At 48.8% G+C, this 27,066-nt stretch overlaps 1 protein-coding gene across 1 annotated transcript; it reads left to right on the forward strand.

Moving 5' to 3' along the window:
* The first annotated feature begins 231 nt into the window (after positions 1-231).
* On the forward strand, positions 232-27,066 carry LOC141572852 (mucin-16-like). Its single transcript, XM_074338709.1, has 5 exons — positions 232-472; positions 5,653-5,766; positions 12,195-15,752; positions 22,075-22,185; positions 26,744-27,066. The coding sequence occupies exons 1-5, from the start codon at positions 385-387 to the stop codon at positions 27,064-27,066; spliced, it is 4,194 nt and encodes a 1,397-aa protein (XP_074194810.1). The 5' UTR covers positions 232-384.

A 27,066-nucleotide genomic window follows, 5' to 3' on the forward strand; every position in this document is an offset into this window, starting at 1 on the left:
AATCCAGGGGCTTCAAAGAATGGGACAGGTTGAGGCCCAGGTCCCTGTCCTTCCTTCATCCCAGATGCACCCATGGGGGTCTCTCGGTTAGGCCACAGTCTCGGGAGCCAGGCTTTGTCTGGTGGGTTGGGGGTCTCCTTGGGGCCCATCTCACAGAGGGTGTTGGTCAGCAGGTGTTAGTCACTGCAGGCGCTGATGATGCCGCTGACCTTTGCCAGCAGCGGTGTCACCACTTCTTCCCCCCAGGGAAGCCCTGCCCCTCCTGGGAAGCTCAGCAAGGCGTGTCCTCACAGCCCTCCCAGGAGCTGGGGCCCGCCTGGGCAGGGCTCAGTCGCAGGGACTTGTTCAGGGGTGAGGAGCACCGCCAGGGTGGACAGGCAGGAGATGGGCTGGGAGGGCCCTGCACACCGCCGGCCCCGCCGGCTTGAGCCCCTGATGGCCGTAGCTGTGAGTGTCCTCATCTGTGGGCCAGGTAAGTGGGACGGATGGGACTGGGGCCTGTGGAGGATCCGTGGAGCAGACGGGAAGTGACAGGTACCCTGGGCAGTGACAGGTTCCCAAGCCCCCGTGGGGGCAGCCAGGAGAGCTATTGCTTCCTGGCACAGGCTTACCTCACAGCTGGACAGGTGAGGCTGCGTTCTCTGGACGGATTTGGGCAAGTTCGCAAAACTGCTTCTTCATGAATTAAGTATCTGCTGAGATGAGTGTGGAGATGCCTAGGCATTCCTTCATTCATGGCTCACTCACTCTCGTTCCCTGTGGGGTTCTTTTTTTCCCATTAAGTGAGCTACTTTATTATTTGTTTATTTTTTATTAAATTTATCGGGGGTGACAATGGTTAGTAAAATTATATAGGTTTCAAGTGTACATTTCTATAATACATCGTCTATATATTGCACTGTGTGTTCACCACCCAGAGTCAGTTCTCTGACCCCCTTTATGCTCTTCTACCACCTCCTCCCCCTGACCCTCTGGTAACCACTAAACTGTTGTCCGTATCTATGAGTTTTTGTTTCTTTGCTTGTTTGTCTTGTTCGTTTGTTGCTTTCAGTTTTATGTCTCATTATGTGAGTGAAGTCATATGGTTCTTGACTTTTTTCATTTCTTTTCTTTTTTAAATTAAAGCTTATTGGGGTGACAATTGTTAGTAAAGTTACATAGATTTCAGGTGTACAATTCTGTAATACATTATCTATATCTCACATTGTGTGTTCACCACCCAGAGTCAGTTCTCCTTCCATCACCATATATTTGATCCCCCTTACCCTCATCTCCCACCCCCCACCCTCCTTACCCTCTGGTAACCACTAAACTATTGTCTGTGTCTATGAGTTTTTATTCCTTCATTTGTTTGTCTTGTTCTTTTGTTGTTTTCAGTTTTATATACACATATCAGTGAAATCATATGGTTCTCTGCTTTTTCTGACTTATTTCGCTTAACATGATAATCTCAAACTCCATCCATGTCCTTCGATAGATGAATGAGGTTTTTTTTTAAATTGACACTTCAGCTCCCAACACCTGTGCCCAACTCTCAGGTGGGAAATGAACAAGCGACTTCCAAGAGCTCCAAGCTGGTGGGTGAGGAATGTGGGTGCCCAGCCACTCGGGTACAGGTTGAGCAGGAGCGTTGCCATCTGAGGGGATGCTGAGAGGGGGGAGTTTGCCTAGACGGCAGGGTGGTATTGGGTTGGCAGGATATGCACAGGCACACTTAGTGGTAAAGGGAAGGACACGCCTGGAGGGGAGAACCGGTGGGCAAAGGCAAGAAGCAGGAAGCTGGCATGTAGGTGAGTGAGTAGGTCAGTGTCATGTGAGTGTGTTTGGGCTGCGTGATGGGAGGACAGGAAGCTACGAGCAGGAGGGCATCCTGTGGGGGCTAGGGGAGCTGTGTTCTTAGATTCCAAAGAGGGCTTTGCAGCCCTGTTGGTCATTTTGGCTGCCCAGAACCCCACATTGCTTTATTCCTGCTGCTTCCTTGGGCAGGGAGTCAGGACTTTCCAGCCAAACTCCTCTGGTGTCCAAGATAACGCGAGGCTTGCAGAGGGGTCATCTACGATGTGCCAGGTGCTTAAATACCTGTTCTGTTGTTCCTCCAGGGAGAAAGGACTGTCCTCAGTGCTTTGCTGGGACATGGAGGCCACCAGGGCCTGAAGGTGGGGGGAGAGGGGCTTCTACATCCTGAGAGGGTGTGAGGCCCTCAACACTGGCAGCCGGGGGCCACCTGGGGTGGGAAGGCCGCCACCTGGTCTTCCCATAACTCAGGCTGGCTGCAGCTCCTGGAGCAGGGGGGAGGGTGCCCCCGGGCCCCAGCTCTGAGTCACCAAGACCAGGCTTTGGCCTGGGAAGAGCTTTGTGGTTGGGCACCATTGTGAGGCGTCCACACAATGACATGAATGGTGGGCCGGTTTGTACAGGACAGTCCCACCACCTCAGATGGGGTGTGTCCCCAAAGCACGCTGCCACAAACAGAGGCTGTGTAACTGCTTTTGTCCCCATGGCTCACTCAGGGTCGGATGCTGAGGACTGTTTGAATCGTTCAGATTCCTGTTCCTACCCCAGGGAGGGCTGGTTCCTGGGCTGTGGTCAGCATCCTCCTCACCACCCCGTAACTTCTGCAGCGCAGGGATAACCTCTCGGCAGGGATTCCCCTGGATTCAATCCAGACGCCTCTCAGGACTTTTGACTTAGACGCTGGAAAAGACGCCCTTAATCCCTGGGCAGAGATAAAAGGAATCTAAATCAGTCCCTGACAGGCTGTGTGTCCTTGGGCCAGACACCTAACCTTTCTGAATTTCTCACCCCCCAGAGAGTAATTTAAAAAAATTCCAGAGCTGGAGGAAATCTGCTTCTCACTCACTCTGCCTCCACCCTGGACCCCCCATCCGTCCTCCTCCACACCTGCATTCTGTCCTGTTTTCCTCCTTGCCCCTGGGGCTAAGATACCCTAAGACCCCAAAGGACCTCAGTAACCCTCATTTTGTAATGCGTACCTACTATGTGCCGGAGCTTTATTTGTGTTATCTCGATTGAGGCTGTGTGGGTAAGACCAAGGCAGCACTGACGTTTTTGTTTGTTTGTTTCTACGGAAGAGGAAACAGCCTCAAAGAGGATAAACCTTTTGTTTAAAGTCACACAACAAAGATCTGAATCCCAGTTTCTGGATGATTCCTAAGTCCCAGTCTTTACCTTCTGCCTGGGAAGAGACTGAGGGTTGATGGACATTTGTCCTCTCCTGGCAGTTTCCTGGCATGTGGGTACCTCCCCCAGGAGGACAGTGCTCCCTCCACCCTCCTCCCAGCAGGGCTTCTCCAGGGTTACGGCAGCATAGGGCATGTGAAGCTCTCACCTTGCTCTACTGAGTGCCTTGCTGCGGCCATCGCCCCAGCCCAGTCCTGGCCAGAGATACCAGAGATACCCGAGGCCCAGAGAGGGAGATAATCACGGGAGTCCGTATGCATGGAGGGTGTTTGGAGCTGAGAGGTCGGGCCCTGAATCTAACCTGCTCTGGCCAGAATTTCAGTTCACCTTCCAACCCTTGTGACACCTCTCAGAAAAGAGGGAAGATTTGTTCACATTCCCTCTGAACCTCAAGAAAGAGTCACCTTTCTTCCCAGTAACTCCTCCAAAGGAAGGTGATGGGTCCAGGAGGTGGGGCCGCCTGGGCTTCTTTACAGCCAGCTGGCCCTTCTGGTCACTCGGTGCTCCCAGGACGGCCCCAGGTGGGCGCTTTCTGGGAGACCCAAGACCGGTCACAGTGGCTCCTACAGGGACCCACCCACTCCTGATGGTAGGCTCGGGTCCAGATGTCCCCATTTCACAGGTGAGGGGACAGAAGCTCAAAGAGGAAGTCCCCCATGTGGCCAGGGTAGAGCAGGGCTTCAAACCCAGGTGGTCTGGCTCCAAACACAACACTTTGCATCCTACTGCCCCTGACCAGGTCTGGCTTCTGAGTGCAGGGAGCAGCCGGCTTCCTCTTCTGGTCTCAGAGCTGTCAGCAGGGGCCTTAATGTGTCATAGGCTCTGAGCTGTGCCGGGCAGATGCCAGGTCAGGCGGAAGCATCCCAGGATGGTCACCAACCAATCATCCTTGTTCACCTGAGACTGAGAGAGTTCCTGGGATGTGAAACTTTAAGTGCTAACACTGAGAAAGTCCACACCAAGACAAACTGGTCACCCTCTATGCGGGTCCGTCTCCTGTACTTCTTCTATTCCTGTCACCTCTGTGGCCTGTCCTGTACTTGGAACATAGTAGGTGTACGGTAAATATTTGTTGCATGAATGGTGGAGGCAAAAATCTCACTTGGTGAGAACTGCTGGTCTACCGCCTCCTCCCCCAAAGTCATGACAGATGCCCTGACAGCCTTAGGGGATGCTAGCTCATGTGCACTGCCCAAGCAAAAAGCCAAACTTCTCAAGCTGCCAGCACTGGAATGAAACCAGGTGGCCATCTTCTCTGACAGCTGGGGCCTCCTCCGAGAACCCCAGAACAAACCCAACCCTCAGCTCCCCTGAGCTCCAACAGAAGCATCCAGCTTTGCCATCTCTCCTTCTGCAATCCCCTCCCTCCCCCCGTGGCCCACTGGAGGAACCCAAGGGGTTGCATCAAGGGGCACCTCCTCTTTAGCCAGGGATCTGTCCCCAGGCCCATCAGCTTCTCTGTCTTGGGGACATCCTCTGGGACAATGTTCAGCTTATATCTTGAGTCCCTCCCCTCCCCACAGCTGTGTCTCTAAGCAGCACGGCTCATCCTTTCACTACCTACCCTTCAGACTGCTACCGGCCCAACCAATGAGGCCACAGGGGCGGGAGGGCCCTAGGTGGCTCCGAAGGCAGGAGGAGTCGCCCTCCTCTCCCGCAAACAAGTAGAGAGAGAAGAACTGGATTCACAACTGAAGTAGTGCTGGTCATCTAGAATTCATTAAGGGTGAAGAGTTTGAGGTGCCTCGTTTATTTAATTCCTCTAAAAATGCTGTTAGAGACTTTTATTCTCTCCACCTTTGTTACAGTATATGCATTGATATTTTAAAAATATTTAGGTGCTTTTATTATCTCCATATGAGAGACCTACAACTGAAGATCAAGGGACTTCAGGAGGCCATGAAATAACAAATGGAAAACTAAGATGTGAAACTTGAACACGTTTGCATCTTAAGTCACGGTCCTTAACCACTGTGCTGTACCACCACCAGCCCCTAGGAACCAAAGCCCAAAGCAGATTGGCAGTTGCCCAGGGAACCTCCAGCTCCAGGAATGGGGGACTCAGTCAAGGGGAGGGTGGAATTCTGGGTCAGGAAAAGTACTCCTGGGCCATGGAAACAGAATGCTGCTCTTCTTGAAGTGGGGGAGAGCAGATGTGGTGACAAGGCCATTAATAGTTAATTAATCTGGAGGGGACATGGACCTGTCTTGATCGTCACCCTATCCCCACACCTTAGAATGGTGGCTGGCCCATGACAGGTGCTCAAGAAATATTGACGGGTTGGGTTAATGTGGGATGGAGAGTCTGGAAGGAATGAATGAATAAAATGGTCAATGAATGAGTCTTTATGTAGAGATTCCTCTGGAAAGAAAGGGAAGAAGTCGAGAAGAAAAGATTTTCCTTCCCGCTGCTTTCTGTTGAGATAACCATGCTGGGTCCTTCCTCCGCAGGGGTGCCATGGAATGCAGTGGTCTTTGCCCAGATCCCAAAACAAGTGGCATCTGGAACCAGCAGACCGTCAACAGACAATTCTTCATTTCCAGCATCGCTCCCCAGCTCTGTGGGTAGGTAATAATAAAGACCATTAACAAACAGCATTTATTACGTCCTATCCTCCTGCTCTGCATGGTGCTAACTGCTTCATCTGCATCATTTCATTGCATCATCACAACAGCCCTATACTGTTATCCCCACTGGATGCATGAGGCTCAGAGAGGTTAAGTGACTTACCTAGGGTCACACAGCAAGTTAGTGACAGAGCTGGGATTCGAATCCAGCTAAGTCCACTTCTTCCAGTTTCCTCCCACTGTGCATTTTGTTTCCTGTCCTGTGGAGGTTCCAATTACCTTGATTTTAGGGAGGGGAGATGATGGGTCTCCAGGAAATGAGTTGGATCTGAGGTCTGTGTGGACTCTGTTTCCTCTGCCTTACTCACAGATATTGGCTTCCTTAAGAGCAGGCAGGAGACAGACAGCCTGGCCCTTTATCCCTCTCCCTCTGACCCTCCTGGCTGCCCATCCACCTCCTCTCTCACATCTGCACAGTTTCCTGGATGCAAGTGCTGTCAATGGACCTCAATGCGGACCCAGCCATCAGCTCTGTCACATACACAGAAAAGTTTCCTGTTGCTGGGACACAACTGCCCAGATGTCCCCATGGTTGGAACTAGTGCAGTCCAGAAGCAGTCTGAGGCCTGAGCCCTGCCTGGGTTCTTCACGCTTCCCTGCCCTCCTTGCTCTTGGTGATGACCCTACTCTCTCAGGAGTCTAGTTTGTTCCCTGTGTTTGGACAATAGAGACTTTCTAATGAGCGCAGCACAGGCTTTGGTGCCAGACAGCCTGGCTCCAATCCCACACCAGACAAGTGAGGTAACCTCTCTTAGCTTCTGGTTATATATCTATCAGGTGGGAATACATGTGTGATTGACCAGTTGTAAAATCTAAGTTAAATTCCACATGCCTCCTCAACAGTGGTTCTCAACCGTGTGTGATTGTTGCCCTCCGGGGACATTTGTCAATATCCGGAGATGTTTTTGGCTGTCCCTTCTGGGAGGACAGGGGCTACTGACGCCTGGTGGGTAGAGGCCAGTGGTCCTGCTAAACAACCTGTCCTTACTTCTGCCAGCCACACCGCTCCCTCAGGCAGACTGCTGTGTCCCTGCCGGGGCTCTTGGCATTGGGGGCTGTGTCTCCTTGGGGATCGGGTCCCCGTGTTCTCCTTCCAGCTGTCCATCTCTGTCAGGGCCTCTGGGAACGTTTACATTGGTTTCTGAAACATGCCAGTGAGACCTCTTCTCTACTCCATTCCCCCAACCAGCACCCATCTCTGTAGTTGCTCATAAGACGGTGGTGACCTGATATAATCAGTCCTAAAGGTTCCTGCCTTCTAGATCAAGCAAGCTTTCACCAGTCTGATCTTTACTCTGTTTCGAGATTTCATTCCTTACTAGTTGGAAGGTGGAAAACCAGCCCGTAATCCCAGCTTTGGACTTATTTTTTTCACCAGAACTTTCTCAGAAAGAATTCTCAGTTCAGAGACAGAGTGAACTGGTACATGTATGAGAGTGGCCTCTGCATCCGAGATGGTTGAGTCTGTAACTTTCATTGCCTCTTACAGACACTGATGAAGATGAACCGGGACTTTTAGGAAACTGATCAGTCTGGGACGCCTGTGGGTGGAGCTGGGCGTCCTTGAACTCTCTAGCCCCGACTTCCTGTTTATAAACTCTATGGTTCTAACTTCCTGTGTGAGATATGTAAACCCCCCGTCTTAGATGGTCAGCAGAATGTGCACGTGGCTTGTCCAGTCTGCATTTTCTCATGCTGCTGCAGGATTTTTTCTTTTTCCCAAATAAATCCTTTTGGTGATGGATTCCCTTTCTTTATTTATCCAGTCAACAACACCATCATGCCAAGCTCAGACAGCACAATTGAAAGAGATCATTTAGGGGTAGCTGGTGAAACTCAGGTACTGGGGAGAGCAGTCTGTACCATAGATATGTAGAAAAAAATTATGTCATTCACATTACCTCTGCGTTCAGTGTCCTGAGAAGGTGTAATGACATGATAATGGAGAGCTTAGGTTGGGGCACGTTACTATGTCAACACTATTTGCATGTATTAGTTCATTGAATAGTAAGGACCTCATGAGGTCGTTATGGAGAGTCAGTGAGGTAATGCAAGTAAACAGAGAGTCTGGCACAGAGATCTTGACCAGTTTCTTTATTCCATCATTATCTCCATCCCTGGCAGTTTCTGCAGGACACATTATCCACAGGTGTCTAAGGAAGCTAACGTTATCAGTAACTCAGCCGCACAGCACAGCAGTGAGCAGTAGAAACTTAACACATATGAATGAATCGATACATTTCGTTTATTGGGATGCAGTATCTTCATGCTGGAGTTATGCCATTAATGAGAGGAAGTCACTCATGCATTGGTTCATTCATGCAGCAAATGGATAAAACGCATTGATATGTAGGTGAGATGCAGATTCCAGATTTTTTTGTTGTTGTTTTTTGTTTTTGTCCCTTAGAGCTTCTGGTCTATTGCAGTATGCCACCAAATAATTAAGATACATTATGAGAAGTATGGTCAAAGAGATACACCCTGGTGCTCAGAGAGCAGACAACAGAATTGCCCCAGCCAGAAAGGGCTCCTCTTTTAGGTTCCTGGATCCAGTTTCCAATGTGCATGTGTTGCGAGGCTTCGCACACAACACCCAACAATTCTTGGACACCAGCAAGGTGTCCGAGAATTCAACTCACTCCTGACACTATTTGCCCAGAGGTAGCGTCAAGATTCCACACATCAGATGTCAGATGCAAAGCCAGGCTGTCACCCGTGCTTCTGACCAACTGGCTACACATTGAAGGTTGCTATCACCCTTTGCAATTCAGGATGCCAAACAAAGGTCCAGCTTGTTACCTGTACTTCTGACCAACTGGTTATAAGTTAGAGGTTCCTATGACCTCCTCCTACTGTGTTTCCCTGAAAATAAAACCTAGCTGGATCATCAGCTCTAATGCATCTTTTGGAGCAAAAATTAATATAAGGCCCAGTCTTATTTTACTATAATATAAGACCTGGTATAATATAATATAATATAATATAATATAATATAATATAATATAATGTAATACTGGATTGTATATTAATTTTTGCTCCAAAAGATGCATTAGAGCTGATTGTCTGGCTAGGTCTTATTTTCAGGGAAACAGGGTAGGTTCAATTAATTTGCTAGAGTGGCTCACAGAACTCAGAGGAATAGTTTACTTACCACATCACTGGTTTATTATAAAGATAAACTCAGGAACAGCCAGATGCAAAGATGTAAGGCCAGGTATGGGAAAAGGTGGACCTTCCATGCCCTCTCTGGCATCTCGAACTGTTCAACAACCAGGAAGCTCTCTGAATACTGTCTTTTTCATTTTTTATTTTTTTTTAAAGAAATTTTTTTTTTTTTTTTTTTAATTGGGGAAGGGGAACAGGACTTTATTAGGGAACAGTGTGTACTTCCAGGACTTTTTTTTTTCCAAGTCAAGTTGTTGTTCTTTTAATCTTAGTTGTGGAGGGTGCCATTCAGCTTCAAGTTGTTTTCCTTTCAGTCTTAGTTTGGAGGGCGCAGCTCAGCTCCAGGTCCAGTTGCCCTTGCTAGTTGCAGGGGGCAGAGCCCACCATCCCTTGTGGGAGTCGAACCGGCAACCTTGTGGTTGAGAGGACACGCTCCAACCAACTGAGCCATCTGGGAGCTCAGCGGCAGCTCAGCTCAAGGTGCCGTGTTCAATCTTAGTTGCAGGGGGCGGAGCCCACCATCCCTTGTGAGACTCGAGGAGTTGAACCGGCAACCTTGTGGTTGAGAGCCCACTGGCCTATGTGGGAATCGAACTGGCAGCCTTCGGAGTTAGGAGCATGGAGCTCTAACTGCCTGAGCCACCGGGCCGTCCCTGTCTTTTTTGTTTTTATTAGAGGCCTCATTACATAGTCACAATTGATTAAATCATTGGCCGTTGGCAACTAATCGAATCTTTTTTTTTTAATTAAGAGAAATATCTTTATTAAAGCAATTTTCACCAAAAGTATAACATATTAATATGTATTAAATAATGTTTTCTTCGTCATCATACTAAGCTCTTTTTTAGTTAGACATTTATCATTTATACCCCTCACAAAGTGATAACCCCCCGCCCCCAATCTACTACCCCTCTGACATCGCATACAGCTGTTACATTTCCACTGTCTCTATTCCTTATGCTGTACTCCACTTCTTGTGACTATATATATATATATATATATATATATATATATATATATATATAAAATTACAGTTGACATTCATTATTGTTCAGCTTCAGCTTCAGGTGTACAGTGCAGTGATCAGGCATCTACATCATCCCTGAGGTGGTCTCCCTAATGAGACAAGTGTGCATCGGATACCCTACAAAATGTTTACAACATTATTGATTATATTTCCCAAATTGACTTTCGTGTCCCCGTGGCAATCTTCTGGTTACGGACTGTGATTTCTAATCCCCTCATCTTTTCCTTTATTCCCACCCCCGCTCCCATCTAGCAACCGTCAGTTTTTCCTCTATGTCTCTGAAACTGTTTCTGATTAGTTCGTTCATTTATTCTATTCTTTAGATTCCACGTATAAGTGAGGTCATATGGTATTTGTCTTTCTCTGTCTGACTTATTTCACTTAGCATAATGTTCTCTAGGTCCATCCATATTGTTGCAAATGGTAAGATTTCATTCTTCTTTATGGCTACGTAATATTCCATTGTATAAATGTACCACAGTTTCTTAATCCAGTCGTCTACCAATAGGTATTTCAGTTGTTTCCATGTCTTGGCTATTGTGAATAGTGCTGCAATAAACATAAGGGTGCATAGATTTTTTTCGAATTAGCATTTTGGAATTCTCTGCATAGATACCCAAGAGTGGAATTGATGGATCATAAGGTAGTTCCATTTTCAGTTTTTGAGATACCCCCATGCTGTTTTCCATAGTGGCTGCACCAATCTGCAATCCCACCAACAGTGCATGAGGGTTCACTTTTCTCCACATCCCCGCCAGCACTTGTTGTTTGTTGATTTATTGATGATAGCCATTCTGACTGGTGTGAGGTGGTATCTCATTGTGGTTTTTATTTGCATTTCTCTAATGATTAGTGTGGTTGATTGAATCTTCATCTCCCCTCCCCTTTCCTGAAAGTTCCAATTCTCTAATCATATGGTTTGTTCTCCTGACAACAGTGCCCTGCCCTTAGGTATCCTAGGGGCTTTCCCAGAGTCACCTCATTAACTTTACAAAAGACACCTATATCTCTCTTTTTACTTAGGAAATTCCAAGGGTTTTAGGAGCTCTGTGCCAGAAATGGGACCAAGGCCAGTATATTAATATATGTTTCTTATAAATCACAATATCACATCTTCAGAGAAGACTTCCCTGAGGAGGAGATGCTTGAACTGTTTATTTTAAAAATTAACTTTTTAGAAGAAAAAAAATGATCAGTGATGTTTATTTTCCTTCTCAGACTTTCCTAAAAATTCCAGTGTTCTAACATGAGCTGGTATTAATTTTGTCTTCAGAAGAATACAAGACATTGGAAGTAATGTATGCTTATTGTGGGACGTGTAGAAAATTTAGTAAAGACGAAAACTGAATACAATAACTGAAGCTCAATGTTAAATGATGAATATGTGTCAATTTGTGAAAAGGGTATAGTGATAATTGCAGACAGAATGGAAAGATGAGTGAAGAATTACCATTTGTCTGGCTGGGGAACTGCAAGAATGTAGCTGTGGCTTACAGAAGATGAGTGGATGGATGCTGTGGGACGTAAGACTAGAGCAGGGTTTTTCAGTATCAGGACTGTTGACATTTGGGGCTGCGTAATTCTTTGCCATGGGGGTTGTCCTAGGAATTATGGGGTAATTAGCAGCATCCCTGTTCTCTCACCACTAGATGGCAGTAGAACACCACTAGTAGTGACAACCAGAAAATGTACAGACATTATTAAATATTGGGGGGGAGGGGGCGTGGAAGTCACACCGGGTTGAGAACGAGAGCGCAAGCGAGAGACATGGAGGGGGGAGGGGAGGGAGACGGAGGAGACGGATCATAAAGAACGTGATAGCCTACGTAATTTATCGGGTAGGCAGTGAGTTTTGCAGGAGGGAACTGGATGGTCAGATTTTCACTTTAGGGAACTTTCTGTGGTTGTGACATCTTTCCCTTTCTCTTGCCCAAATTTGTATCTTCTTGGTCAAAAGAGTTGCCCAGTTTCCCCCAACCCCCGCTACATACAACAGTGCTTCTGGACACAGGTCTGTCCAGCAGACGCACAGAGATACCAGCTGCAGAGATTTCCCACACAGGAAATCTCAGGGAGCCCGGTAGCGGTGCAGCAGCCACCTCCCCTCAGTGGACTCTGCTTAGACCAGCCGCCCAAGAGGCAAATGTTGACCCATCCACGCTTGAACCCACAGGCCTCCCTGGATCAACTGCTTCTACGCGCTCCTTGTCAACAGGGCAGAGCAGCATGGAAGCCACATTGGAGGTGGATTCTGGACCCCCAGGAACCAGTTTGCCACAGGATGTGTCTGTAGGTGTAACCACGAAGAAGGAGGGTATCCTGCCCTTTACTTTTCCAGCCAAGACCACAGCCAGTCCTACCTCTTTGGGTCAGGCAGGAGCCACCCAATCCTTGGCAATGATGTACTCTGCCCTCCCTGAGTCAACCTCTCGAGAAATGACAAATTCAGAACAAAGAACCAGCCCTTCCTCGAGGCCCCAGGCAAATGGAACTCCTTCCCAGAATTCCTCTACTGAAAGGATGGTTCCAGAATTCAGTTCGCTAAGGACCAGTTCAACAGATGGTCCTTTGGCCAGAGAAGCATCGACAGACACACACCGTGAAGAGACCACCGATGGCCCACTCACTGATAAGTATACTGACCTCACTGATATCCCAGTGATGGAAGACAGTAGACCAGGGAGTATCCAGGACACAGAGCATCTTCCAGCAGCAATCCCAGCATCAACGGACACAAGCACAGATTTGACAGTTTCAAAGAAAAATGTCCCAAAGTCCATCATTTCATCTGAGCCCCAAACTGCTGGTGCACATACTCCCGGAAACACAGATCGATTGTTTGAGAACCCATCTTCTTCTGTACTTGAATCAACACCTACAGGGACTCCAGAGGGCTGGGGTAGAAACAGACTGGAACTAACTCAAATGAACATGGCACATCCCTTCTCCTCTCCTGACCCGCGCTCTGCAGCAGACACCGTGGAAAACACCAGGGTTCCTCTGTTGTCGTCTGCCTCAGCTGTCGGTGATAAAGTCTCAGGGCCCAGCACCTTCTCAGTCCAGAGGGTCACCGCTTCTGTGACCACCGGGACCCCTGAGACCACAGGAAGTCCTCAGCCCAACTCAGATGTCCCTTTGTCCATGACAATAAGCAATGCAGCGACAGGTGCTGAGAGAGTCAGAAGTACCACTTCGCCTCAGGCCCGTCTGGCTCCATCAGCAGAAGGGACAGCAGGCAGTGTCCACACCCTCAGCACGTCTTCTGACACCGCAGACCCACCAAGCGTCCCCACAGCCAGGACTGGGGCTTCTGAATGGTCAGGTGGTCCTAGAAATGCCAGCCTTGCCAGTGTTTCGGGAATAAATACCACATTTTCTCCATCTAGCCACTCCACCTCAGTAGTGACCAACACCCATCTATTTATTCCTGGAGATGAATCAAAGGAAACTTTGAGGCCCTCTGTTTCTCAATCTGAGACTTCTGCTTTCAGAGTAACGTCCCCCTTCGCCATCCCCTCTGCCCCCGCTCACGACTTTCCCAACATGGACACCCCGACTTCCCTTCCAGCTCTCTCTTCTCCATCCCACCTAGTGAGCGGGCTCCGAGGCACAAGCCATGACTCCGTTATGAACTCCACCAGCACAGCCATTCCTAACACATCTCACCGCCTTAGAAACTGGGCTTTCCCTTCTGTAGCGGCGACCCCACAGGCCGACACGGGCACCTTTAATTATTCTTCTGCACCTGGAAACACATCTTGGCCAGAGACTAGTTCCAATTTTGACACAGGGTCACCTTTAACACAAAGCACTGTTCCAGCCTCTGCCACTCCTCTCCCTGCTACTGTGGGGGTCACTAGGTTCACTTCCCCAACAACCAGCTCTATGGCAAGAACTTCTCTCAGGAGAACGTCCACAGCCATACTCGCAACAGAAAGCACGAGTGGCCCAGACACTGTTCCTTTTACCGATTCCACGAACCTAACAACCACAAGGGGCTATGACAGTGAAGGAAGGTTGGGGACAAACCACCTGCCCACTGGAAGCACATCTCCATCTGAGACCTCTACAGATGTCACTGTGGCCAAGGAACGTGTCCCAATCCCAGTATCTCCATCTCAGTCCATGGGTGCTGATGCCTCAAGCACTCCAGAGAGGAAAAGCCAATTGGTGAGCATATTTCCTGATACCCCCTATCATTTGACCACTGGAGGGATTACAGTTTCTGTGAGCCAACCTTTGCCTTCACAGATGGTTACAGTTCACTCATTTCCTGAGCCTGGCTCTGCTGGAAGCAACTGGCTCAGCAGTTTGTCCTCATCTCCTGCTCCTGCTGTTGCTGCCCCAGTTACAGTGACCCCCACAGTTCCAAACCAGAGGGTCACCACAAGCATGATAATAGAAGCAGATGACCCACGTAAATGGAACATGCCCAGCTCACCTTCCATCACTTCCCTGTCACTAAGTAATACCCCCACAAGGGCTGATATAGGGGAAAGCACCACTATTTCCCGCGGTACTTTGTCTCCAGCCCCATTGATGGAGTTGTCGGAAAGGAGATTCCCTCCCCTCAGCAGCTCCCCTGAATCAACAAACATACCTAGCATCAGCCTCAGGGCACACACCACAGCTTTAGCTGGGTCTTCCCCACTCCCCACACCCCGCTTCATGGAGACCACCACTCCTGTATCAATAGTGAAAATGGAGACCAATGATGTTTCTTACTCTTCTGGGTCCCAATCTGAGATGTCGGTTCCCAGAGAGGCAAGCACCAGTGGTTCCTGGGCCTCCACCACCACTCGCTACCCCCACGTTCCAAGTTCAACTCGCCTCTCTTTATCCCATGCAATACAGGAGCTCAGAACTGCAGACAGCTCGCCAAGAACAGAGGCCACCAGTCCAGCTACTCACCCTGAAGGTTTGGAAACTCTAAAGATACCCCATCCTGCTAGCCCTGCCACGATAGCATGGACAAGCACAGACGCAGTTGAACACTCCACGCGATCCCCGGGCACAAATCCTGCATCTGAGACACAGTCAGCTCCAGCACCGGTCTCTGTAGACGTTTCCACCTCCTCTACCACTGGAAGCAGCACCTCAGAACCGACCTCGGATGCGCCGGGTGAATCCTTGGCCCTCACTACCACTGCACACAACACAATTACTTCTTGGCTATGGGCGCTCACTACATCTCTCCCCATGGAAACACGGCTAAGGACCAGTTCAACAGAAGAGATTGTCCCTGATGTTTCAAGTCCAAGTTCATCCAAGACATTTGCTACTTTTTCACGTGTGTCCATACCTCCTCACAAACTTTCCAATCCAGGAGTAGATACCAGTGCTCTCCAGAATACAGATTCAACTACTTTGGTCCAGCACCTAGAAGAATTCAGATTTTCGGGTACAGCTGGGGACTTAACGCCCCTTCCAGCCACTGCCTCCCAAGATCTCACCGTGAGCCCCAAACGAAGTGCATCCATCTCGTTGATTTATTCATCCTCAGATACGACAACCATAGGTGTCACAACTGAAAGCAGCACTGATGTGCCTGAATCTAGCTTTCCAGGCCTCTCCAACACAGAAGCCAGGAAGAGTTCATCTCCACTTCCTCCCTCGACTACTCCTTCTACAGAGACCACATCTCCTACAGTGCTGACTGCTTTGGTCCTAAACCCCCGCGCATCCAGGAAAAGACCCACACCATCACAGCCAGTCAGCTCAACATCTCAAGGTAAGACAAGCCCATCTCCAGAGTGGTCCACAAAGGTTCAGAGCCTTGCTGCCACTGTTCGCTCTGTGGAAACCAGCCGAAGGCTCACTCAGACATCTGACCATGGAAAAACCACAGTTGATCTGGGAACCAACTTAGTTGCTAAGTGGAATTCATCTCTGCCTTTGACTCCAAACACTGCTGGGGCCCCAGCTTCCTCAGAGACAGCCACTCCTGGAAGGCACAGTGGCCCCTGGTCAGAATCATCAGTGACCATAAGGAGGGATGGGCCAGGATCCATTTCTTCAGCCTCTTCTTCTGTGTCCCCTGAGATGACCACTCCATCAGTCACTTCCCCCACCATAGGAGAAACCATGGTCTCTACCTCATTCTTCCCTAATGTTAGGGAAATGCCAACTGAGAAAGTATCAATTTTCTCTTTGGCCTCTGGCCTGCCAGGCACAAGATCTCTCCAATCTCTCCCAAGGACCACATCTTCCACGGGTATTTGGGAGCATGCAGGGACAAGCTCAGCCAGCTCGTCTTCTGAAGGGGCAATAAATCCCTCTAGTCACACCCCCCTCCCCATTAGCAACGGTCTTGCTCCTTTTGATCTGCCCACCCGAGCAGGGCCCAGGGCTTCTTCCTTAGATCCCACATCCCCAACCTGGATCTCTTCAGAAGCATTTCCCAACTTTCAGGCACAGACAAGCCACACTTCTCCTGAGACCATTTCCTCCTCAGGAAGCACAGGGACAGGGTACACCAGCCCGGGAGTGGAGACTGGCCTGGCTAGAACCCCCTCAGGGGCATTGACTTCTTCTGAGTCCAAGAGAGAACCCGCCTGGACATCCACCTCTCCACTGTCATGGGCCCCCACCAACAGAGGTAAGACTTCCGGGTCAGGGAGTACTGTGGCCCTGAGGTTGGGACATCCCCATGTATGAAAGTTCCTCATGGATGAAAAGTGACCCTTCAACACCTATGACATCAGTTTACTCTGCAGATATGATGGCTGCCATTTAAATTTGTCTCTAGGAACCTTGTTGTTTGTTCTCTGATCAATTGTCCTTCTACTAGAAATAGTCTGAGAAGTTGGGACCACCTGGATTTCTCCTCAAGAATGTTGGTCTCTCTGTTCTGCTTTCTCGATATGGGACTTAAGTATTTCCAAGAACACAAGAGACCATTGTGTGTTTGGGAGATTTTTATTAATAGAGGATTCTTACTGGAAAAGGTCTGAATCTAACATAATAAGAAGGGACTAAGACTGGTTCCTGGAATGGTCTTAAATGGGAAGGAGCTACCATATTAGAGGGTGTGATGCCATTAGAAAGTGAACTCTGTGTTCTGGAGGTTTTTCCATAAAGGAAACAGTTCTCTCTTCTCAGGAAGAAGTGATGGAGGCCTAGAGACAGACCAATATTTTTATAACCTAATTTTCCTGCATTTAACTTCTCTTTAAAGGCCAAATAGGAGTCTCCAAGATGGACAAAAATAAGAGAGATATTAAATTATACCCCAATCCCTTAAAAATAATATTTAAAGATCAAGCTTATTAGATTCTGGAAGGGGCACCATGGATACTCGTTAATACGGTGCGGTCTGGAGAAGGTGCAGGGGCCATAGAAAAGGAGGGGCAGAATATCCTCATAGTTTTGTCAGCATTGGGATTTATTAAATGTTCTCTTAGCACAACTCATAAAAACCTCACTGTATACTTCCGAAAATCATGGGGGCATTTTTCAGATATAAAGGGCAGGGTGGGAGTACAGTTACAGACTAGATTTCCTCGGGAGAAGCAGGAATTCTCCTCTGCATCTTTTCAAACAACCAAGTGATCGTGTCACAGACTTGTCCAATTGCACCCAAAAGATGACAAGAACTACTGATATATCCACTACTCCAGGCTTCAGGGGGCCCACCAGTCTCCACGGGGCCACAGCCACTAAAGAACAAAAAGAGGTTGCCATCACGCCGTATCCCACTAGACCTGCCCCCCTTCAATTCAATGCTCCCACAGGGCAGAAGTACAGCAAATATCCCAAACAATGTCTTCCTATCATCCCGAGCCACAGATCCAACTGAGTCATTCTCTGACATGACCACGGGTACAGAACAAAACCTCCGTTTCACTTCCCTGGTTGATATCACCCCTGGATCAAATGTGTCAGAAAGGACCAGTCATTCATTAGGGACTTACCCCTCTGCCTCCCTGGACTTAACAACTAGAAGTGTAGCTTTTGGAGAGAGACCCAGCACACCTCTGACTCATGCTCCTGGGACTGATTTCTCCTCTCCTGAGACTCACCCCATTGATGGGCCGAGGATGAGCACCAATTTCCTTCTGATCTCATCCTCCATAAATCTAGGTCTGGCGTTCCAGGAACTGACTCTTAGCCAACCCGTGTGATACCAGAGGCACAGTCTCAAAGGAACTTGCGCCCATCACAGGGGTAGATTTCAGTCCACCTCCCCCTCCTTCCCCTGCTCTGTATAAAATTCCAACAACAACTACACCAATTGTGATTTTGCCTAATCCATCTCCCTTTGCAAAGGCAGAGCATACACAGAAGAGTAGCGTGTCCCCAGTGCTTTCCCCAAGGACAGAGGCACACTGGGAGCCACTCATAATGAGATCATCTCACTCAGAACACCTGATTGGACAGAAAGTCAAGCCCTGCAAGCTTCTCCACTTATACCACAAGCTCAGCCCTTCCCTCCACATCTGAGACACACATGGGGGAAGAAGAAGAAACCCTTAAGGATACTTCAGCAACGGTGGCTCCCACGGAGGCCTCAGTTTCTGGCACGGAAACCAAAGCCACTTCTTCTAGCTTTACCACCATTTTTATGAGCAATCCTGAGGAGGAAGTCAAAACCGTGGACAGCATTCAACCAACAAAAGCTGTCATAGGATACCCTGGGTCACACCCATTGGTGGATCAATAACTACCACTCTCCTGGTCCCTGGGACAAGCCCAGTTACAGCTGCCAACACCACTCACTGGCAGAGCATCTCTTTACCAGAAATGCCTTCTGCAAAAGAAACACTATTGCCCCAGGTAACAATCTCTTGGCCAATCTCTGTGTTCAAGTCCCATGCTGGCCCTGCAGCCACAGCTGCAACCAGAAACATGGAAACACCAGCAGTTCAGACACCTAAATACACGACACACACAACAACTGTAGATAAAATCAGTACTTTGGGGTCCAAGATCAGTAGTGCTTCAGTTACTGCTGAAGACAGGAGGGCTTCCACTAGTTTGGGGATGTTTAGAAAAACATTAGCACATGGAAATATAGAAGCAGAAGTAATACTAACCTCGCATATTTCCACAGATCATTATGAGCATTCAAGAGCAGAAGCAGAGACAAGTATGTCCCTGTCTACTTCACAGCATGGCCAATCCACCACGAGCTTCACCAGTGCCTCAGAAGGAAAACCCGCCGCCTCTACACTTGTAATATCTCTGTCAGAGGAGCCAAAGATTCGTAACTTCATCACAGAAGCTGCCTCGTCACCAGGGATCCCATCTAAGTCTTCATCTCCGACTAGCATGACGAGTTGGGGTGGCTATAAAGCTCCCCCTTCAGCTGTCACAAACAAAAGACAGTGGGGGACAAGCTCCCGTCCCATAATCATGCCTAGCCTGGAGGAGAGTTTCAGCACCACGGACAGTGCCCAGGCGTCAGGGTCTAGGACCCCGTGGGCTGTCCCAGACACAGCTGCCAACTTACACGTTACAGATCTGCCCAAGGCCAGTTCTACAAGAAAGACACATTCTTCCTCAGCAACAATTACTGCATCAGGCTCTACCCAACATCCTACCACTTTCACTGAAACCAGTCTGGACACCCCACTATCTGCTTATGCAGCTAGAGTCATTGAGGTCAGCACAAGTGTGAGAACTTTGAGTCCAGTGGACACGGCTGCATCTTATCCCATCACAACCTCTTTGGACAAAGAGCAGATGAGCACCTCACTTCCTGAGACTTCAGGTTTAAATCAGACTCCCCAAAGCCCTGAACTAATGACACTCTATGTTTCCATTCCTTCTTCTGACGAACTAGGCACACAGGCTGACAGAAATGACTCCTTTCCCACTTCTCTTCCTGACTCTACCTTGAACTTGACAACTAGAGAACATTCATTATCAGCAGCTGTCACCAGTTCAATGACTCAGAGAGACACAAATTCCCAGGAACCCATGTCGGAGCCTGAAACCAGCCCATCCATCTCAATACAGGAATCCTCAGCCCCGGTAGCCATGACCCCTCCTGAAGTGACGCTAACTCTGAGTACAAGTTCCAAGGGATACAGCTTAAAGCCTCCTGCAGTGAGGATGACAGCTTCAGCCATTTCTAGGGGTGAGACACACACAGCCTCCATGACTCCAATGACCACTGACACGGGACGAGTCTCTGCCAGCTCATTGGGGCTCCTGAGTGGAGTCACTCACTCAGCTGAGCTAGTGAAACCCACATCTCTGGTGGGTGTGAGCACAGAAACTGGGAACAGTTCATCTCCAACTCAGATCAACACCTCAATGGAGACACTGGCTGATTCTGAGACCACCACAGACACCACAGGCACGGAGGAAATTCATCCCTCCACAGACGCAGTGGTATCCACCATGTGGGCAACAAGTTCTGGAGCTGCTCTACGTTCTGCCCCTTCCCACCCGGAATCACACACGGTCACACCACCAGTGGTTACTGCTTTCGCCATGGAGGCCATCGGCTCTGCGACCTCTCCTGTCCCCAAATATGCAAGGATGGGCGCAGAGCCTGTTTCCTCACTGACACATGGACTCAGGGAGACCAGCACTTCTCAGGATTTCAGCAAAGCCACAGACACAGTCATGGTCTTTTCCCAAGTGTCCAGTGCGGAAGTCACCAGGACTGAGGCCATTTCCCCTGACAGAACGTCTGGCCCAGACTTTACTCAGTCAGTGGGTGGCACTGATGTTCCTATAAGAGCCGACACCACCCGTTCTACCTCCCCTCCCACGGCAGAGTCTTCACACAAGACTTTCACCACACCAAGTCCATCTAGGGCTCCAACAAAGAGGACTCTCCCTCAGGACTCCACAGACACAACCTCCGGGGAAGGGATGCCCTCTGTTGAGACTCAGGGCTTTCCACTCTCAGAGACGAGCACGCCTGTGAGCACAGGTCTGAAGACCCAGTCACAGACACAACCTTTCTTGGAAGAACAGACCAAATCCCTCTCTCCCCTGGTACCTGTCCTAAGCTCAACCTCAGCTTCTTTTATTTCCTCCAAAGTAGAAAAATCTAGAGCCCCCAGTTCTCTGCCTGCCTCAGGGCTGACACCATCCTCATCATCCACAAACATTCAGTCCCAGAAAAGCCCAGCTTCACCAGGCACTAGCACCCCAGAAGACTCCTCCTGGTACCCGAGCACAGCTACAGAAGAGGATAAGACCCCTGGGATGGATATCACCACACCAGTGGCCAGGCTACCAGCGGCTGTCACATATGGCATAGCTGAGACTATAGCCACCAAAGAGAGCAGCCCACATGTAGAGCCCAGCTCAGTTCCAGCTCCTGATAACTCCATCCCATTTATAAGTAAGAACCTAGTTCCCGACCTCCTTTGCTTTGGGGTTCTGAGGTTTGCTGGATGCAATTGAATGGAGGATAAAGAATACAGGAGGAGAAAACAATTGAGGAGAAGAGAAAATTCCTTCTGAGATGCCCCTTTCTGTTTCTATTAGGTTGGTACAATTGCAAAAACCGCAATTACCTTTGCACCAACCTAATACATATCTAGGAGGATCATTCTCTCTCTATGTAACTACTGACATTTCCAGCATGTTTGAGCCAAAATTCAGTTCCTTCAGTCAAAGCCTATGTTTCCCCTTCCCAGATATGAAGTGTGCATGATAATAATTGTAAAATAATGATAAAAGTAAATGACGTGAGTAATCAAGACATTATTTGCATACGTATGTTAACTAATATGATGTAATAATTAATGATATCATGATTTTAATTGCAGAGAGTTCAAATATGGGAAGGAAAAATTAACCAATTGTGAATTCATGTATTATAAATGATGGAGATAGAATGTTACCAAGTGCTTTTGCTTGAAGCTAATAAGTTTAGCAGTCCTGCCATCAACAGGAAGCTCTTCGATAATAATGATCCAGGTCGTTTTATGGGTTTGATTTCATGCCAACAAGAGAATTATTTTATGCAATATATCTTCTCAGATACAGATGAGGACATTGCTGAGCCAGTGTCTAATGAGAGAATTTCTCATAGACACACATCTTGAAGGAATGCTGGGATGACCCTTCTGTCCCTTTTCCTCCAGGGCTTGAGGAGTCAGTGGCAACCACCACCGTGGAGCTGAGTGAGGGGCCCCACGGAGGCACCACAGGGTCAGTGGGCAACTTCTCATCTCTGGTGACTGTCACTAGTCTGGGTATGTATGACCATCTGTGTACACTATGCTTGAGTCTTTTCTCCTGATCTCTGGAGTAAAATCATTGATTGCCCAGGTCCCAGGTTCTGGTAGATATGAAGGTCTGACAATTACGTCCATGAACTAACCCTAGAAAAAGTGCTACATGCCTCATTGCTGAATATCATTATGGTCACCATCAAAGTACTCCCCTTGGGAAGCTCTGCACCAATGCCAGCGACTAGTCTACCATTCAAAGCAATTGTGGAACTCTTTTTCTGGAATGACCATCAGAGCTGTTGTCGTATTACCCTTGATGTCCTGAATGAAATCAAAATATCTTCCTTTCAATATTTCCTTTATCTTTGGGTAAAAAAGAAGTCATTGGGGGCCAGATCAGGTGAATAGGGAGGATGTTCCAATACAGTAATTCATTTACTGGCTAAAAACTCCCTCACAGACAGTGCCGTGTGAGCTGGTGCATTGTTGTGATGCAAGAGCCATGAATTGTTGGTGAAAAGTTCAGGTCATCTAACTTTTTCATGCAGCCTTTTCAGCACTTCCAAATAGTAAGCTTGCTTAACTGTTTGTCCAGTTGGTATAAATTCATAATGAATAATCCCTCTTATATCAAAAAAGGTTAGCAACATCGTTGTAACAACCTCGCAAACTTAATTGTCATACCTCAGTAATCATAACTTTCTGCTGTTGTACCCAGAGGCTGTTGATAATAATTTTTGGGGAGATTTATTGACTTCTAATATGCAGTGCTTCTACTTAGTAATTTGCAAGTTCAAGAGTCAATCACTGAGGCCTTAGGGACAGACAGACATGTCTACCAATCAGCTGACTGATTATGAAGGTCCTTCCTAAGTCAGGCATCCTGACTGAGGTCAGGGATTGCCATAAGCAGGGAAAGGCAAGCCTGGGATGTCACAGGTTTATTCTATGGGATAAGTCATCGCTGAGGTGATTTTAATATAAGGTGAACATTTATCATCCATTGTTATGGCTTATAATACGTGGCACACAGATGAGAGGGGATATCCACTTGCGGTACTTAAGCTGATGAGTACAGCTGTCCTGATTCCTGAAAGCAGTAGTTTGGCCTGTCCTTCTAGGCTGTAAGGAAATGGTTCTGTCCTTTATGGATGAGAAAAGTGAAAGAATATGAAAACATAAAGGAAGTAAGATACCTGGGTCTACCTCTTCTCCTAACCTGTTAAAACCAAGCCCCAGAGCTACTTTTCAATTAGACTCACAGTTCTGAGGCTTAGGGGAGAAAGGCAGATATCAGACTAAAATAGATTGATTAAAGCTTGGGCTCAAGGATGAAAAATGGAGCAAAAGAAGGGAGGGGTTTTCCTCTGTTCCTGGCGGACTCTTTATGCTTCACTAAGACATGAGATGTGGTACAAAGGTCCACATGGAGGCCACATGGAGATAGAAACTCACGGTACCAACATGAGCTCTGTGAGCCCGTTATAGACCGAGCCTGTGTCCCACCATTGGACGCACGGCTGGACAATGGAATTCCTGCCATTTAGAGGAGGAGAGGGCGTGTCCAACTGATTTGTAAAAAGGGAGGAAGGAGAATCCAAACCAGAAGAAACCTCTTTTTCACCTCTTTGCAAACTTCCTAACTCAAGAGCTGTTTCAGCTGCAGGTCTGCCCACCGGAAGCCCAGCAACCTCTGAAAATATCAGAAACCCAAGCTTGCAGGAGCCCAGCGGCAGCCACGAGACCGGAACCCCTGTGCAAACTTCTCTTAGGGAACCTCTAACACAGACTGCTCCCGTGGAGACCACCGTGGGACCGGCCACCCGTCTGTCCATGGTCACGGGGAGTGGCAGCATCAGACTTGCTCACCTGCCCACAGGAACCATGGTGCCTGCAGAATCCTCTACAGAAATGGCGGTAGCTACAAATAGGATGCCACCCTCCCCGTATCCAGCTGAGGTTTGGGTCAGCCCACACTCTGGGACACTAGAAAGGACCAGGCAGCTAAGAGGAACGGTGTCCTCCCTCCTCTCAGAGTCAACTCCCCCAGGCCTCACAGGGAATGTGCAGCCTGTCAGCCCAGTTCTGACGCCTCAGACAACTGAAACGGACTTGTCCTTGTGGCTTGACACCACCGGGGGGACCACAGTGGACACACATGTCCCTTCGAGCACATCTTCCACTGGCCTTCCAGGCTCTGCAGGAGGCTTCATTACAATCCCCATGGGAACCACAAGCTCAGTGACAGATAAATCTGAACTTAGAAGCATGAGATGGGTCAGCACCACAGTCATTCCTTCCACTGCCCTGAGCAAAACGACAGTGACAGCTGAACGGCAGACACGGGGACCTGTGGGTAAGTCTTATTCATCTACGAGCCCATGGTCAGAGCGTACATCCGGAAGGGACCTGATGCTGAGTGCCTCCTCTGCGAACGCAGACACAGCTGTGACCACCCTTAGAGCCCCTATTACTCCAACAGGACCCTGGACTTCTGATAAATCAGATGGCTCAGCCACTATGAGCCTCATCAGGGTGACAAGAGGGAAAACTGGCTCCTCCCCTTTAGGGACCCCCAAGTCTGAGGCCCTGTCAAGAGTGGAGACCACTGACACTACATCTCCACCCAGAGCCCTTTCTGTGATGTCATCTCTTGGAGGACTAACGAGCAAGGGGAGGGCCTTCACTCTGGAGGCTGTCACCTCCAGCCCCAGGGGAACAAGGGCAGCTATAATGCCTAGCCCAGAGAGGAGGGTCTGGACCACAGATGGCACCCGAACAGTAGAGACCTCTTCATGGACTGTCACAGACACAGCTGCCCACTTTCCTGTCACTGGTTTGCCCAGAGTCCCTTCTACAGAAAGGACACTTTCTTCCTCCGCACTGGCCACTGCGACAGGCTCTCCTCACCATTCCTCGGCTTCCACTGGAACTAGTCTGGCCACCCTGCCCGCCTCATATTCAGATGGAATCACTGAGGCCAACCCAAGACTGGACACTTTCAGTCCAGGGGACACAACTCTATCTACTCCCATTGCAACTTTTTCTGATGACCAGGGGCTGAGCACCTCATTCCCTAAGATTTCAGGTACAAACTTGACTCCCCAAAGCCATGAAACAACTGTACTCCCTATTTCCTTTATTTCTTCTGAGAAGTCAAGCACACAGACTGATGTACATTCCTCCCCGCCCACTTTAACGCATGATGTGTCTACGGTAGCCTCGGCTACTAGAAGATCTGTGTCTTCAGCATCTGTAACAGATTCGATTCATGTGGGAGCCACAAGATCCCAAGAACTCACCTTGGGGCCCAGTGATAGCTCATCCATCTTACTGCTGCCGTCCCCTACAGGGGCCATGACAGGTGGGGCCGCCTTGCGTCAAACAGCCAGTCGCACTGAAGTGTCTGTCACAGGAAAGCTACTGCTAACCAGCAGAGAGCCAGAACGGAGTTCTGTGTTGTCTCCCACCATGAATTCAACCTCAAGACAGAAATCCACAGTCTCAGTTACTCTTCCTGGAGAGACCACATCCACAGTAGAAAATGTAACCCTCAATTCAAGTGCCCAGGGACAGAGTGTAAAGGCTCCTAGATCTGAGATGACAGATTCACCTATCTCTAGAGGTGAGGTACAGACAACCGCGGCCACACAACTGACCCCAGAGATGACATCGATCTCTCCCATCTCACTAGGGACCATCAGTGAGCTCACTCAGTTTCCTGGACCACTGCAGACCACCAATCTCCTGGCCACAAACATGGAATCTGGAACCACTACACCTCCACTCTTGATGAGTAGCTCACACGATAGATTGGCCACTTCCAAGACCACCACAGACACAGAGACAAATGCTTCGACAGATGCAACAGTGACTACTCATTGTGATACCTGCTTTGGCTCCAGGCCACCTTCCTCTGCCCCCACACACTCGGAGTCACACAAGACCTTCTCTCCAATGGTTGCAGTCTCCACTGTAGAGACCACCAGTGTGTCTCCATCATTATCCACTTATCCTGTGTTTTGGGAAGAACTTGCTTCCACTCAAACATCTGGACAGAGAGAGACTAGTAATTCCAAGGATTCCAGCTCAGTCACAGATGGAAACACTGTCTCTCCTCGAGTGTCCAGTGCTTCTACTACTGAGGTCACCAGGACTGAGTTCACTTCTGACAGAATATCTGGCCCAAGCCCCACTCCATCCTTGGGGACACCTGATATCTCCAAAGGAACCAACACCAACTCTTTTACCTCCTCTCCCATGACAGAATCTTCACACCTTACCTTAACCACACCAACAGGTCCCTCGAGGGCTACACCTGGGGGTGCACTTATTCTGAATAAAACAACCGCAGCTTCCCAGGAAGGGACAGCTGTGGCTTTGATTCAGAACTTTCCACTCTCAGAGATGACTATTCCTGTGAGAAGAGGTCCAGAGACTCTGTCAGGGAGAAGCCCTTCCTCGGAAGCAGAAACCGGATATCTGTCTTCCCCAGTGTTTACCCCCAGCTCAATCTCACCTTCTTCCAGTTTCTCTGAAGCAAGGGAACCCAGAGATGTCCCTTCTCCTCCTGCCTCAGGACTGATACCATCCACATCATCCACAAACATTCAGTCCCGGAAAACTACGGCTTTGGCAGGCACGGGTTCCCCAGAAGACTTGTCCTGGTCCCTGAGCAGTGCTGCAGGAGAGGATGGGACCCTGGACATTACCTCTGCGAATGTCACCACATCGGTGGCCAGGAGTGAACCACCCAAGGCTACCACATCTGGCAGAGCTGAGAGTCCAGCCACCAAGGAGAGCTTCCTTGTGCAGGCCAGACCTGCTCCAGTCCCTGACAAATCCACTCCATTTACAAGTAAGGACCACCTATTCCTGAATTCCTTTGCCCTGCGGTTCTGA

The sequence above is a fragment of the Rhinolophus sinicus genome, linkage group LG07 (assembly GCF_036562045.2).
Source record: "Rhinolophus sinicus isolate RSC01 linkage group LG07, ASM3656204v1, whole genome shotgun sequence".
Lineage (NCBI taxonomy): Eukaryota > Metazoa > Chordata > Mammalia > Chiroptera > Rhinolophidae > Rhinolophus > Rhinolophus sinicus.